The following is a 15,831-nucleotide window of genomic DNA, read 5'->3' on the forward strand; positions in this document are numbered from 1 at the left end:
ATTTACCACGAACAGTGTATTAACATAGCGACTATCAAAAAGACTAAGAAATACAGTTGAAGGCACACGGTTTCTTATGGCTCTTACGTGTAACAATATAACAGTTCTGCCAAACACGAGTCGTGAAAAAATTCTGCCTTTACAAAGATTACCTTCAAATTTGATTGAAAACTGACAGTTTATTACAGAACTGTACTAAATGGTACTTACTAGTGTAAATTAAAACTGAGTAATTCATCGTTGTAAAGGCAGGAATTTTTAAGGAAAAAAAAAAAAAAAATGAAAGGGAAATTCCAAATAACATCCAGCTTGTCAGCAGTTACCAGTCCAATTTCAAGCACTTCACGTCAGTTCTTTTTCTGTAAGAATGTAACAAAAGAAATCCAATGCCACTGTAAGAAACAATCACTTTTGTTGGGTCAATTATAGCAATATTTTACTTGAGGTCATTCGGGATGTTTGTTCATCCTTAATTACAACTTTTCCATTAACGCTGCAAGGCAAAACACTTTTTCGATTCATTGTGGAAATATAAATTATCGTCCATTCATAGTGTTCAGTTTACTTTTCCATATACAGTACATGCTACAAGTGTTCCGAGTGGCGTCTGCATCGTCTGTGCTCGATTCACGGAAAAGTATTCATTATGAACGTGTTTGTAGGGACACCGGCATCCATTTGGATACATTATGTTAGCATGGCTCGATCTCGAACAAGAATTACATTTAGAAAGAAATACAGACAAAAATATGGGAACAAGATACTGTTACAATTAATTTGTCCAAAAATGTTTCAATCATGCATTCTGAACATGACAAAAGTGACCGATTTACAGCAAAGACAAACAAAAACACTGATGAATACATTCCATTGTTCAATTCATGAAGCCCATCTTTTACACATTTTGGCAGTTGATTCTAAAGTGCTGCAGGGACGTGCGAGTGACGTTTAATTTTTTTTTTTTTTTGGAACAAAGTTCAATATGTTAAGTCGCCGAGAGAACCACATTAACGTAACCGCTGTAATCGCCTGCTAACGTCAGAGAAACAAACGGGTATGAACAGACAAGCAAAAACATGAGATGTCATTGAGATCGAGACTGGAGGAATTAACAGTTGTCCATCCATACACACTCACACTCGCACACTCATACATAGAATTCCTGAGGACCAATTGTTGCAGTCAACTGCCACATTTCATTTCCCCACACAAATGATAAGCCAATAGAACATTTTCTACAATAAGACCACTACAGAGGTTGCAGTCTGACATAAGTTTGCAAAACAAAACCAAAAAAAAAATGTATGAATTGAAGCCGGCGGCCACTGGAAGAGACTTGGAAATTTGTTGTCATCTAGATTATATACTATATTTCAACACATGCATTAGGAGACTCTTAGGGAAATGTCCAAAATAAGTTTAAAACAACCAAACGGAGAAGTAATACACAAGTTTCCCTAACTGATGCATGATTGCCATTGCAATAGATGATCAGCTGTGACAGAGCCCTAATGTTACTGTTTTGGGTCAAGTAATGACACATATTGTACACATCTTTATTTATATATATATATATATATATATATATATATATATATATATATATATATATATATAATTAAAACTCACTGCCATTTACAGTGTGTTTTTCTTTTTTTTGCAAGGCTGGCTAAAAAAATAACAAATGGAGGCTCAGTTCAGTTTGTAGGACAAGTGGAAGAAAAGAAAAAAAAAACAGTCCGGCAAGGCAGTCAAGTTGTCCTCATGTGTGGGACAACAAGAGCCCATTTCCCAGGAACCCGGCGAGGTCAACATGGCTTACTTCATCAGCACCTCCTGGAACCACACACTTAGTTTAATGAAAATGTTACAATAGCTTACCAATCAAAGGGGAAGTTTGCAATTTCATTTCATAAAAAAAGAAAAAATAACACTGTCATACGGTAAAGCATTTATGGGCGCGCAGAGCGGGCTCGCCCCAGTGCCCAGTGTCCGGTGTACCTTGGGCTTCTGGAGCGTTATTGAAACTACGGTAAACTATCCATCCCGGCTGAAGATTCAGAAGCGACGCGGTATTGGCAACATTTCTGATCGACAGACGGGTTTATCACCATTTTTTCCCCCCATTTATAATCTATAGTACATTCCCCAAAAATCAAAGCTTCAAACCGGTAACAGTGTTAAGAGTAGCACAGCATTACAATATATCATGATGATGTGGCTTGTTTACAGCGCTAATGCTAGCCTACGATTGCTAGAGCTATTTTGTTGAAGCTACTGTACATACACATTCTCTGTGAACATTCATCACATCCATGCACTTTCAGAAGCGCAAGCCATTAGGACTGGCCAGTGGCTATGTTCGAAAATCGCGCTGCCGCACTTTAGTGAGGTTGGTCAGAGACTCGAGGGCGGAGGCGATTTAAGAAGAGAAGCTACATTTGAAACTTGCTAGCAGTTTTAACACTGCAAACTCCCCCTTTAACTTGAAAATCTAGAGCCACCCACCGGAGCGTCTTTAAGCTCAGGCGTCGGTGCGTCTTCGGATTTGGCCTCTGCAGCGGGGGCTGCTATCTGCGAGCTCCTGGTGACTGGACCACCTAGCCTCTCCCTCATTCGGAGGGAGAAGCGCTCTTCTTTCTTGGGCTGCGGCGGTGTCGACGACTTGGGCTCCGCTAACCTCTTGGGCAGCGCTTTGCCCATACGCTGCAGTCTCACAGTTTGCTTTTGTGCTGCGGCGTCACCGGGCGAGTGTGCGGGTGATGCCTGAGCCTGGCTCTTGGCTTTTTTGCCAGCGACGGGAGTCGCCGCTGGGAACGAAGCGGGTCTCTTCGCCACACTTTTGCCTTTAGCCGCCTGCAGCGGCTCAGGTTGCTCTGCTGCACCGGAGCTACGAGCTCTCGTCTTTCCGAGGGGTTTGAGTTCCGGCTCGGTTTGTGCCGCTTCATGTTCTTTCTTCCTCATATGTTTATCCGTGCCAGACACCGCTTCTTTTTTCTTTTCCTCCGTTTTTTTCTTGCCCTTCTTCACGGTGGGCTTCATGGGGCAGCTGACGGCCATGTGCTTGTTGAGGCTGGCCTGATAGGTGAACTCCCGGCTGCAGTGTGGGCAGACGTTAGTTTGCTCCTCTTCAACTTTAACGGCGCCCTTCTTTGATGAGGTGGCGGCTTTATTCTTTTGTGAAATAGCCTTCTGAACCAGCTGGTTTTTTTTCTTACTGAGGGCACTCATTTTTGTTTTGCTCACATCCTGGTTAAAATTAAGTCTCTTTGGCTGGCCCATTCTTCGGAAGGCACCCTGGCCTGCTGAGGGTGACGCGACTCCGTTGGGAGACTTCACGATTTGCTTGAGCGGGATGGGGTTCTTTTTGGGAGTGTAGCGCTTCTTGTCGCTGGCATTGGCACAAGCCAAAATGTGCTGGTGCAGCTCGGGCATGTTGTCAAAGCTGTTGCCGCACTTGGTGCAGCGAATGGCGGTGGTGAATGTCTGCGGGATATTGTGTGTGGTGAAGTTGGTTGCAGACGCCATGGAGCCGGCGTGGGAACGGCTATGATATGGAAAGGGGGGCGGCTTGTAACTGGGGTAATGCTGGTTCTGACCCAGGCGGACATCGGGGCCTTTGGGCTTTCCACCCTCAGAGGCCATGATCTTTATCGTAGTGTAGAGCTCCTCATTGGGATCCTCCGTGACCTCATCCGCGTGATTACCATTAACGTCAGGCTCTTCCTTTGCAGGCTTTGCATCATCTTGTTCTAGCGCTTCCTCAGAAGTCTCTTGTGCCGGAGTGGAGACGCTGATTTCTTCTTTGGCTCTGGATGGATCGGTGTAGTTTTGTGGCCTGAGTTTACCACTCTCCACAGAGGTATGTGTGCAGGCGTCATTTGGATGCAGATCTTTTTGGTGCTGTTGCAAATTGCAGAGAAAGGCAAACTCCTTGGAACAAATAGAACACACGAAGATGGTGCCCACCCCGTGCAGCGTGGTCCGGTGAGCGAGAAGGGCATCTGCGTCGCCAAACAGCTGCAGGCAGAACTCACACTTGTAGGGCCAATCTGACGCGTGCTCGGCAATATGCCTGCTCAGCTCCTTCATGGAGCTAAATGGGCTCTGGCAGACATTGCAAACAAAAGTCTTCGTGTATGTTGAGTCGATTTTTTCAGCGGGGCTATTATCCGATTTGTTTTCGAGAGGCTGAGGTGAAGGGGCAACACCATCCCGAGGCACATGGTTTAGGACAGAGGGCTCATCCGTGCAATTCTCAGGCTCCTCTTTTATCTTTGCATGCGGAAGCGGCAACGGGGCTGGGTCACGTGACACAAGAAGCCGCGGAGATGTCGGCAAAGACTGCGGCCGGGGTGAGAGAGCAGCCAAGTCGGTGTTGTTAGACTTTGGAGTTCCTGAGTTGAGGTCTTGGTTTGTTTCACCATTCAGCAGGCTGCTGTGTGCCTCAGTCAGAGAATCGTCTTGTGTAGCGGACAGGCCGACTGAAGAAGGCTCATGAGGTGCAGGATGATGGAGAGGATCTTGGAGTGGAGTGTTCGGGGAGTCCAGTGTCTCAGAGTATTGCTGCTCTTCCTGGTCTTTGTCGTCACAGGTGAACAAGCGCTCTTCTTCCTCGTCTTTGTCATCACGGGTGAACAAACGCTCTTCCTCGTCTTTGTCATCGCAGGTCACCAAACTCTTTGCCTCTTCCGACGGGAGCTGCGGCGACCTTGGCGACATCTTTGGCGATAGGACAGGAAGAGGCCGCTGGGCCGACGCGTCAGAGGATTGAGGGATGGGAGAGTTCGCATTGACCGGCGGCGAGGGCATGGTGGGTAACACAGGGGGTGGCGGCGTTGTGGATGTCACGCTCGAGGTGCCGGGTGAGGAGGGGTTCATGGTGACGGGGGTTAAGGATGGAGGAGAGGGGTGAGCAGATTCAACATTGGGAGACTGCGGTTGAAAACTGAGGTTGGCGAGCAGCGAGGGTCCCTCATCTGTCGGCAAGGGCAAACCCACATACTCGTTCATCAGTACCTTTTCGAGCATGCTGGTGTTTGGCTTTCTCTTTTTGACTTGCAGCTGTGGCGCTGCGCTTCCCTTTAAGTCCGGATCGGCACCACTCTTCCGATGCAAGCTCAAATCAAGCGCAGAATCGCTGACAATCTTGTTGGAAGCGTCGCTGCTTCTACTGACAGTGTTCGACAGATCCAAGGGTTGTTGATTGCAAGCGTTGCCTCCGTTGCCCGATGGGGTTTGGCCAAGATTACTTCCACAGCTGTTCAAGGCTGCAACGTCATCCTTTTCCGGAGAGCTTCCGAGAGGGAAGACACTGAGGTTCTCCAGCTTTGGCACCTTGAGGGTGTACGAGCTCACCATCTCAGCCTTGCAGCCCTCCGCTCTAAACGGCGGACTGAGCTGCGGTGACGACGGGGGGGAGGCCGTTCGCCTTTTAAACCGACCCGAGGGACCTTGCAGCGGTGTGACAGAAAGCGGCGACGCCAGCCTCTGGCTTTCTGCTATGAGCGTGATGGACTTCTGAACGTCTTGTGTCTGGAGGAGCTGCTTGAGCTTAGGCGACAGATAAACATTTTTCTCACGTTGAAATCCCGACGAATCCGCCGCTTGCTGGATAAAGCCGCCCACTAGCAAGTTAGGCGAGGACGACGCCGTGGATGACGAAGAGGCCGCGAACGACGCCGTCTCCGTCTCTATTTTAAGGCCGGGAACAAGAGGCGGCGTGGACGTTCTTCTTTTGGATGACGGCGGACAGAAGTTGGACACTTGTTTGGCAGCACTGGCTCGAGCCTCCACCTTCAGTGCCTGACTGAGCTGACCGGAGCTGATGATGACAGTGTCCAGGCCGAACAGGGCAGCCGATCGAGTGTCCACCTCGATGACTTCGCAGCTGCTCACCGTGCTGGTGGACACTATCTTGCCGTCAATGTAGAAACTCAAATTCTCAGAGATGTTTTTGGATATGTCCACTACGTACTCGTCCCGGTCAGCCTCGTCTTCCGTGTCGGCACTGGGTACGTACACAAGGGCGGGGCTGGTATCGGGCGAAGCGTCGGGGCGCGGCTGGGCCGACGCCTCCTGCAGCAGCATGCCTTTCCGGCGAACGCCCTTCGGTAACAAGTGCCGTTCATGTATTCTGCGCTGGTGCCGTCGCATATTGGTGTGTGTGCCAAACGCTTTGTTACAGTACTTGCAGGGATGGAGCTCTTTGGATGCCCCATTTTCATCTAAAACGAATGGAGGGTCAGAATGAGGCCCCGACTCCTTCCTCTGTGTTTCAGAGTAGTGTGCAGGTCCTCCGGTAAGCTGCGAGCCCATGGCGGCATAGTGACTCGCAGGGCTGGCGCAGTCGGGACTGGATATGTCCGCCTGCACCAAAGGGCTAAGCAGATGAGCAGTTCCAGCCAATGAGCCGGGCTTCTTTTTAAAGCTGCTCTCGTGCCGCCTCTCGTGGCGCCGCCGACCCACCTGTGAGCCAAAGGACTTGCTACAGTATCGGCACTTGAACAGTTGTGCTTGCTGGCCGGTGACGGCGTGAATGTGTATGTGGCGCTCCAGACCCTGCCTGGTGGAGAAGTGCCGTTCGCAGTGCTGACAGGGAAATGAATCTCCGTGCGGATCCCCTTCGAGCAAGGGGTCGAAGTCGGGATCGGTGTCGGCCTCCTGTTCTCGCCTGTGAGGTGGGGAAGACGGCGACTGGCTTCTTCCAATACCTCTGAGGGACACGTCGGGCTGCCGCTGGGCTATTTGGCGCTGTGCTTCATCAGAAGACTGCAAATCATGAGCATCATCTTCCTCTTCTTCCTCCTCTTCCTCATTTGCCCCGTCCGTCATGTCGACTGACATGTCCTGCACATCTCTGTGGTCAGTCATTTCTGGGGGCGTGACTTTGGAGGGTCCTTGTGGTAATGGCCTCTCATCCTCCTCCTTCACACCTGTCAACAGTCGACAGGAACGTCAGGCAAATAATGAATCGACACCCAGGATCATGTGTTATATTTTACAATATATTTTTAAAGGTCACGCGGCGATGTAGGAATTGATAGCATGCTCAGACATATTTATAACTCTGGGGCGTGTTCTGCTTTGTTGCAACACTCATTCCACTGAAAAATGTGCTTCAGATGCTTGCAGGAAAGGCGACAGTAAAGCGAATACACAGTGTCAACACGCTGAAAGTCCACTTGCCTTCTTCCCCATCCCACATCTCCACAGATTTGTCTCCACTTGTTTTCTGTGAGTCGGCCCAATCGGCTCTAGCAGCTTTCTTCTGGCTGCAGACAAAAACATGAAGGGCTTGACAGCTTTAGAGAACAAAGCAAAAGTATTTGCATCATATTTCAGTAAATGAAAAGCTAACGTAGACTTTGATTGCCACCAAAGATGTTTAGGACCCCAATCAGAATAACAAGACTATCCGGGTATTATGTATTTTATTGTCGCTGTCCTGTGAAAAATACGTATGCTTTGTCCAATTTGGGGAATTTTATTGCTTTTCACGTTAATGCGATGTCTGTAATGCGGGAACACCATTTCCGTAAAAATAACACAAGTAAAAAAATATGGTCATAAGTGGTTTTCACATGACAGCCAGGCTATACTAAGTTTTTATATAATTATATATGATACAACTTAAATATTTTTTTTACTACACCTAAGTAGTAATGTTTCTGTTTAGGAACATTCACACATCTCCGGTAATCTACGGCGAGTGACGTCATTTAAAGAGATCGAGTCGCCAGTCACTCATTGTGCTGCATTGCTGATTGTCCCGTTAACTGCTCTTTGTCGTTGTTAGCGCCTTTTTCGGCAAAATACCTCGCAGCTGTGTGGTGGTGATACATTGTTCCCATTCAAGCCAACAGTTGTTTCAGTGGCCAAAAGATAAGAATAGGGCACGTAAACGAACCAGTTTGGTTCTTGCAAAGTGAATGGATCTCACGTCGGTGTTACGAGTTCAACTGGCTTTCACATTAACTGGCTCCCGATTTCAGCTGTGGCCGTTGGGGCAACGCCAGTCCAGTAATTTTGTTTTTCTTAGCTTTAGCTCACCATTCTTCCAGATCGGAGTCTCATCTCCACTCCATGTCCGGTCGTGCGAACACAACTTTCCTCGACTGAGCACCTGGCTAATACATGTGTGGTCCAACATATATCATGCCAACAACCCTCTCTTCCTCCAACTCTCAAACACCTGGATCACCTCAGATAAATTTAAAACAGGAGTCGGCAACCCGCAGCTCTTTCATCCTTATGTTGTGGCTTTGCGTGACTTGGGAGAATAAATTACAAGTGTCTGATTGAAGTGCATGTTATTTGTCTCAAAAACGTGCATCACATCTTCCTTAGTAAGTCAAAGTTTTTGGCCACTTTCATATATGGTCCTAGATTGGATACCTGTGGGATTTTTTTTTTTTAATCCTGAACCTCCAGGTCGCATAAATCCGACATTGTCAGGAGCCCAAAATGCGCTCCGCGCGGGCAGCAGGACAGGGTAAGTGCTGACAGCGAATCTGCAGGTGTTTTGAGTAAAACTATTGACTTTATATTTGACTTGAATTGAATCCCATTTGAACATGAAGCATAAAGTGGACATTTACGGTGATAGTGCTAATTCAGCCACAGCTCGATCGGCTGATTGTTTACGCGCGGTTATGACGTGAGGTCATCTTTACTGACGTCTCCATGAAATGAGATCGAAAAAGCCACGCCTCATCATTTCCCCCCCAAATACTGTATTTCTACCTCTGCCCGAATCGCTCCACTGTCGAAATGGCCCGACACGCTGCACCACATTTACTTCCGTAAACACAACGTTGTGAGTGACGTCGACCGTCTCTTCTTCTGCGAATGCGGGTCACCTTAGGGGCGCAATTATGTTCACACAAGAAAAGAGACCAATGTCGCATTTCTAATGAAATATGAACGCTTGCCCAAAAGAAAAATATTTTTCTTAAAAAGACGGCAGCTTACAGTCCTCCGGCCCCGATTTGCAGACGCTGCATGTGCACAAAGGTTCAGGAGCGGAAGTCCAATTAACCAGCTAAAATAAATATTCAGGCAGTTATTTTGCAAATATTTATTTTCATTGGTGAGTGAAGTAGTGCTCTTTTTGCACAGTATCTTTAAATTCAGGCATTTTTGTTTGCTCGATGGATAATTTAAGTTCAGCTTTTTCATTCATTTGAAAGACACCAACTGCGCTTTTTACTGTAAGAGTTCAAAATGTGTTCATTTAATAAATTAAATTATCTGAAACGTGGATGGACTGCATAGACACATTATTTTACAAGTGTGTGCGTATATATATATATATATATATATATATATATATATATATATATATATATATATATATATTCATTTTACATGTCAAAAAGTGTTTGCAGCTCTCAGTGTTTTGTTTTCCGTGGAAACCGGGTTGAAATGGCTCTTTGAATGTAAAAGGTTGCCGACCCCTGGTATGAAGTAATTGTTTTCCTTGTTGATTTCTGACTGGCTTTGCACATTCCATGTTACACACTGCCAACGTCTTCTTGACATGACGTTTCACTGCCGGGTTGCTTGCCAGGATCTCACTTCGGAAAATCATTACTTTGTCCAATATACAAAATAGAAATGATTTTTTCATGCTTTATTTTTTTTATGATGTTTAATTACTGTACTTGGACTTCATTTGGTATTTTCTGATATTACTTCACACTCGGGCTTTAAGGCTATCACTTTTTACTTGGAACAGTCTTCATTGTTATATTAATTTTGAGAGAAAAAAAACAACATTTAACATTTCTTCTCCTAACATTATATTTACTCATAACATTAAGTCATTATTTTAGTAACACTAAAAATTCATAATGCAACTAAATACTCAAGATTATGCTTTTTTTCCATGTAATATTACAACTTTTCTCATAACATATACCATAGCTTAATTCTCATAATCTTCAATCTTTTTTTTTCCGTAACATTAGGACTTCATGCTTGTGAGTGTTTATTCTCTTAACCTTACAACTTTTTTGTAATTATATTTTTTATGCTTTCTATTTTATTTTTGTTTGGACCCCCCCCCACCCCTATTTTCAGTGTTAAGCTATATCATTTATGAAGGAAAAGGCCTGAAGTAAAATTACATTCACTTGAGTCATTCAATTGTTTTTGTAAGTCAAGATGAATCAAGCATTTAGGCTATTTATAAAGCAGCTTTGAGCAACTTTACAACAAGTGTGCGATGTGAGAAGTGTCTGTCATGGCGTGGTAAAAAGCTTGATCGGGAAATCTTCGACATTCTTAGCGTTATATTTACAGTGAGCGTTAGCACGTTGTTTACCCACTCGGACACTTCACCGTTTCAATGCTGAGGTTCAACGAGCTTTCGTAAGACGGTGACACTACTGGCTAAAATTTATGGAGATCTTTAGCAAGTTAGGAACTTGATAAGCTGTATAGTATGGGCCCGCCGCATTTCATGGGAGTTAAGTCTTCAGTTCTTGCATCAAAGGGATACATCTTCGACACGCGTTTTGCTGCTGCTTTGGGTTTGCCTTGTTTTTTGTGACATTTTTGTAAAACCTTCATCGCTGACGTGAATGATTTCAATGTGGACCTCAGCAATGCATGCTGCATCTCAAGAGAACAATTTTTGAATATCTTTTGACTGCTTTTTGAAAAATTAGAAACAGCTGCCACAAGGAGTGCTGAGGAAAAGACTGTGTGACTATAAGATGACCATATATAGGTTATTGCTATTATTTGGAAAATGAAGGCATTGTTTTGTTGTTTAAAATAGAGGTTAACTTCTTTTGAAATTGATGTGGCAAGAATGATCTCACCAAGCCCTATAAAAAAAAAAAGGTTCGCCTCATTTTAGTGTTTTTTTTTTTTTTTAACACTTTTATACATCCTGATTTCCGCATTGAGGGACTAATGAATGCCTACCCTATACCGATTAAAATGTTGCTTTAAACAGCATCTGTACAGCTCGTGAAGGTTACACAGGAGGACTCCTCGGTTTACGATGTCCTGACAAAAGATTTTGAGATCAAGAAACACACACAAAGAATTGGTTTGCGCAGCCACGCAAGAACACGTCCTCATGCAGCACAAAAAGGCACGCACAATTCCTGCCGTAGTTACTGTTTATCATTTGCTCTATATTTATGACTTACTGGAATTACTAGTGGGTTGCATGATGCTTCAGTGATGCGTTCACTGGCTATTCTGAAGTCCATCGTGACCAGCTGTGAGGTCACGTGACCCAGCGTCACAAAGCCTCATTCAAAATCAAAGCACAGCGACGGAGTTTGTGTGAGGTCAGTCATTCCGTATGCATGCACTCGAGGACAAGGACATGACTGCATGATGTCCAAGTGGCCCTAGTCAGATGGGTTCATTTAAGTCGAATCACATTCAAGCCTACAGGTATCCATAATGTGACTTTAAAAGTGTTCCCTCCATATGGCCTCAAATTATGTGAGGCAATTACGCATGTAGACACAATTTGAATGATTGCCTCACGATCCCGTCACCCTAACCTCAGCGTAGAACCCTACTTTGAAACCCTCACCATAGTATGATGTCCTAAATTGAAACCCCAACCCTGGATTGACACACTAACCCGGGCTAGAAAATCTACTTTGAAACCCTGTCTTGAAAACCTACTTTGAACCCTTAACCATATTCTGACACCACATAAACATCTTCCAATTGCGAAGGTGAAAAACGCTAAGTAGGGCTTGAATACCCTATCTGAAACCCTAAGGCTGTCTGGACACCCTGACTAAGGCTTTACACCCCAAATTCAAAACCCAACCCTAACTTGAAACTCATCTAAAATTGAAACCTTATATTGAAACTCAAAAGTCTGCTTAAAACCCCAATTTTAAGCCCAAGATTGAATTCCTAACATTTGCCAGTCACCCTCATTTGAAACTCTAACCACATCTTGGCATATTCAGTTTAAAACCAACTTCATGCATGAAAGTTCAACTTGTAAACCCTCGGTTGGGAAGCCTTACCTGTACTTGGAAACCCTAATTTGAAACACAACTCCTACACTGGAGTCCTACTCAAAACCCTAACCTCTGAATTTAAAACCTACCAAATTTGCTGGTGTTCCTAATTTGAAACACTTGAAACCCTAGTTTGAAGCCTGAATTTGCTTTTTAACCCTAACTGGGTTTCACACCCTATTTTGAATATTTAACCCAGATGTAAGAACTTACATTTTACATCAAAATTCTACTTTGAAAACACAATCTTTGCTTGAAACCAAACATTGACTTGCAACCCTAGTTTAGGGTTGCAAATTTGCTTGAAACTTGAATTTAAAATCCTTGAAATCCAAGTATGAAACCAAAATTTGCTGGAAACGCCAACCTTGTCATAACATCCTGACCAAAGCTTCATATTAGGGCTGCATGATATTGGAAAAACATGCGATATGGTTGTTGAATATAGCGATATTGATATTATTGCAATATTTAACATATCCCTAAAGAAATTATGTTATCTAATGAAAGAAATACATTTTTCCATGCCACAAAATTAGTGAACTTAATGTGTTGTAAGGACATGTAATTAATTGTAATTTTCCTAGACACTGTCCAACTATTGGGTGGCAATTAGGGATGGGAATTTCGACTAATTTGCCCGCCGACTAGTCTCAAATTTTATTTGCGACTAGTCTATAAGCAAGAAAACTTGACATTTAATACATATTGAATTCTAAGTTTAAAATGCAATTTTTTTTGTGTATTTAGGGGCTAGTTTAAACCAAACATTCAGGACAGTTTGTTGATTTAAATTCTATTGATGTAACAACAACTGACTGAATAAAGGTGAACAATTGAAAGAGAAATACATTTCTGATACATTTTCCAATGCAATGCATGGCATTTATTATGAATAATGCAGTGAGTAATGGTACCGACTCACAGTCCAGCAGGGTCTCATGTTAGCTGCATTATCATGCACACAGGCGACGACTTTATTTTGTAATGCCCGCGTATACCCATCACATTCCGAAGGTGAGCAGCCAAGTTTTCAGCTGTGCGTCCTTCCTCTAAGGCGCATGTCTGAAGCACACAGCAGCGGAGATGCCCTTCGTCCACATAATGACACGTAATAGTCATGTAAGATTCGGTGGCTATGGACGTCCATCCGTCTGTAGTTATGGCCACATTCCAATTCTCTCTCTTGGTGATCAGTTTGTTTACAGAGGCCAAGGCATAGGCGTTTAACCGACTAGTAAAATACAAAACGTTTAATAAATCGTAGACGGACGGTTAAACGACTAGTCGCGCACATCCCTAGTGGCAATGCACATTTAAATTTGCGTCTGACTGGTCAAATCCAGTTAAAAGCATACAATTCCATGAGAAAATGATTACATTATTTGCGAGATACATATTGCATGAGCCAATATTGCAGTAGCGATATTTTTTCGTTATGTTGTGCAGCCCTACATCATATCCTCAACTAAAAGCCTAACCCAGAGTTGAAATCCTACTTTGAAATCATAATACTGGCTATACACTACTTTGAAACCCTAATCATTCATTGAGATCATACTTTAAAATACAAACCTATGCTAGAACCGCTACTTCTGAGCACAATCCATGCATTTATACTCAACACATATACGAGCTAACAAGGAAGAATCATCCATGTCACAAGAGCCGAGCAGCAAGATCCATTTATCTTTTACTGACTAAAAAACCGCGTCCAAAGTTCATAGCACAGTGCGAGGCGTTTACTCCCAAGTCAGTTGAACATTATGCGTTAAAATGAACAATGTCATTGTTTGATTGCACATCATTCAAAGTAAGTATGTAATATAAATGCTTTTTACACGATTGCACAACTTTACAGAAATGGCGTTTTGTTTGGATGGGGTTCGCGTGTAACCTTGTAAATTCTATCAAACACACTAGACGCCCATAGAAGGTGTATGAAGTGTCTTAATGGAAGTTTGTTGGATTTCAATTGAGAAGTGAGAAAATAGTTTACCATCTGCTCCCATGCACCGACCGAGGTGTCCCGGGCTAGCCGCCTAGCTTCGCTTAGCTTTCGCCAGTCTTGACAACCTGATCGACTGGTTATTCCACCGGAGCCTTAAAGTAAAGCGAGCGCCGGCACGGTTCGAACACTCCCCGCAACCGTGCGAAACTGAGGGGTATTTTTATTCGCTATCCGATACCGGCGTAGCTGGAGGGAAGGGGGGCCAGAAGCCAACAACCGCAGCGGCGGAGGTGGAGAGTCTGGCGTTCGGCTTAGCTTTAGCTCGCCGCGCTAGGCCACCATCAAGTGGAGGCTCGCCGATGGATGGCTTTCATGCTTTTCGGGAGCTCAGGAAGGTCACATCCTCGACAAGGAGCCGCTCATGCGGGGGGAGGGCTCGATGGCGGGGCGTGGGAGCCGAGCTCGGGCGACCGCCGAACGAGACGGTTAGAGTTAAGACTTTGGGGCGCCATTCGGTACCCACGGTGATGACTTTGATATCGGCTATAAAAGTGGAGAAAAGCCCCCTTCTCCTCCTGCTCCTCTTCCTCCTCCCTCCTTCACGCTCATCGGCTAGCCTCCCATTGCTAGCCACTAGCTCAACTTAGCTCCCAAGTGCTAAGAAATCACTCCGCGAAGAACTTAGCGGAGGTGTCCGATGTTGGAAGTCGTCCTTCTCAAAAAGTGTGTCAAATCAACTTCTAAGTGCCCGGTCCTCTGTCAAACACACACAAATAAAAGAGGCCTTACCTCGACCGTTTTTCCTTTCTTCCTCCGGTGCAGCTGTTATCTCGGGGTTGTCTCGGCTCGCCTCGCACGGTGCTGTACCACACCAGCAGCAGCTCGTTTTCGGGCGCGATAGGCTGCCAAGAGTGAAGGATGAGCCGGAGCACCAATCACACGCCGCCTCGCCGCCTCTCCACCCTCGGGGGAGATTTGGGACAACGAGCATCTAATCTGGCTGTGATGCGTTCACGGTGCACTTTGGTACCTTCCATGTCAACATGTGTGCGCCCAAAAAAGATTAACAGTGGGCTATTTTTTTCCCCCCGTGATTTGACTTGCATCATTTTGAATCTGATTGATACGTTAATGCGGTTATAAATACCTAAGAGACACAAAAGCCATAGTGAAGGACTCTAAGCGTAAACGGTGTTAGCAGTCGACAGTAGTCAACAAATGTCAAACCAAATTTAAAAACCAAGTACTCTTAATATTCAAACACTAACCTTGAGACCCCAATTTTAAACGTTTTTAAATTTAATTTTGAATCAAAAACCCAAACTTCCTTTAAACTCTGGACTGACTCAATTTTGAAACCCTAATTTGAAATCCATGAAACCTAAATTTAATATCCTAAACTTTTTTCGAAACCCTAATCCACACATGAATCCCTAACCCTAGCCTGAAACTCATATATCCCAAATTAAAACTCTAAACTTGGTTTTAAAACCTAAATTGAAATACTTATCGCCTTGATACCCTCATTTGAAATTGTAAACATGAACCTTAAATTGAAACTATAACCCAATCCATTCCCAAATTTAAAATGCTTACCGTTTTGGAACACTACATTGAAAGCCTAACCCTGCCGTGATACCCTAATATGAAATTCAAAACTTTTGATTGAAGCCATAATTTGAAACCCCAACCCTGTCTCTATACCCAAAATTTAAACCCTAAATTTTGCCTGAAATCTTAATTTGAAAAAATAACCTAGGTTTAAACCCGAACCTTCTCTTGATACCTTACATTGAAAGCCCAACCCTGCCTTGAAAAACCCTAATTTAGAACCCTAAACTTTCCTAAACCAGCCTTGAGACTAATTAGAAA

The 15,831-nt window shown here is 44.3% G+C and overlaps 1 protein-coding gene across 2 annotated transcripts; it reads right to left on the minus strand.

The window, feature by feature from the left end:
- Positions 1 to 409: 409 nt before the first annotated feature.
- Positions 410 to 14,973, minus strand: prdm2b (PR domain containing 2, with ZNF domain b). Of its 2 annotated transcripts, none has more exons than XM_086039603.1 (4): positions 14,749 to 14,973; positions 7,189 to 7,274; positions 2,509 to 6,935; positions 410 to 1,836 (listed from the first exon to the last, which is right to left on the minus strand). In XM_086039603.1, the coding sequence occupies exons 2-4, from the start codon at positions 7,205 to 7,207 to the stop codon at positions 1,819 to 1,821; spliced, it is 4,464 nt and encodes a 1,487-aa protein (XP_085895729.1). In that variant the 5' UTR covers positions 7,208 to 7,274; positions 14,749 to 14,973; the 3' UTR covers positions 410 to 1,818. The 2 variants fall into 2 exon arrangements, with proteins under 2 accessions (XP_085895729.1, XP_085895730.1); XM_086039604.1 differs by lacking the exon at positions 14,749 to 14,973 and adding an exon at positions 14,008 to 14,662.
- Between the last annotated feature and the right edge of the window lie 858 nt (positions 14,974 to 15,831).

The sequence above is a fragment of the Filicampus tigris genome, chromosome 9, assembly GCF_054856515.1.
Source record: "Filicampus tigris isolate MCC_2025a chromosome 9, RoL_Ftig_1.0, whole genome shotgun sequence".
Classification (NCBI taxonomy): domain Eukaryota; kingdom Metazoa; phylum Chordata; class Actinopteri; order Syngnathiformes; family Syngnathidae; genus Filicampus; species Filicampus tigris.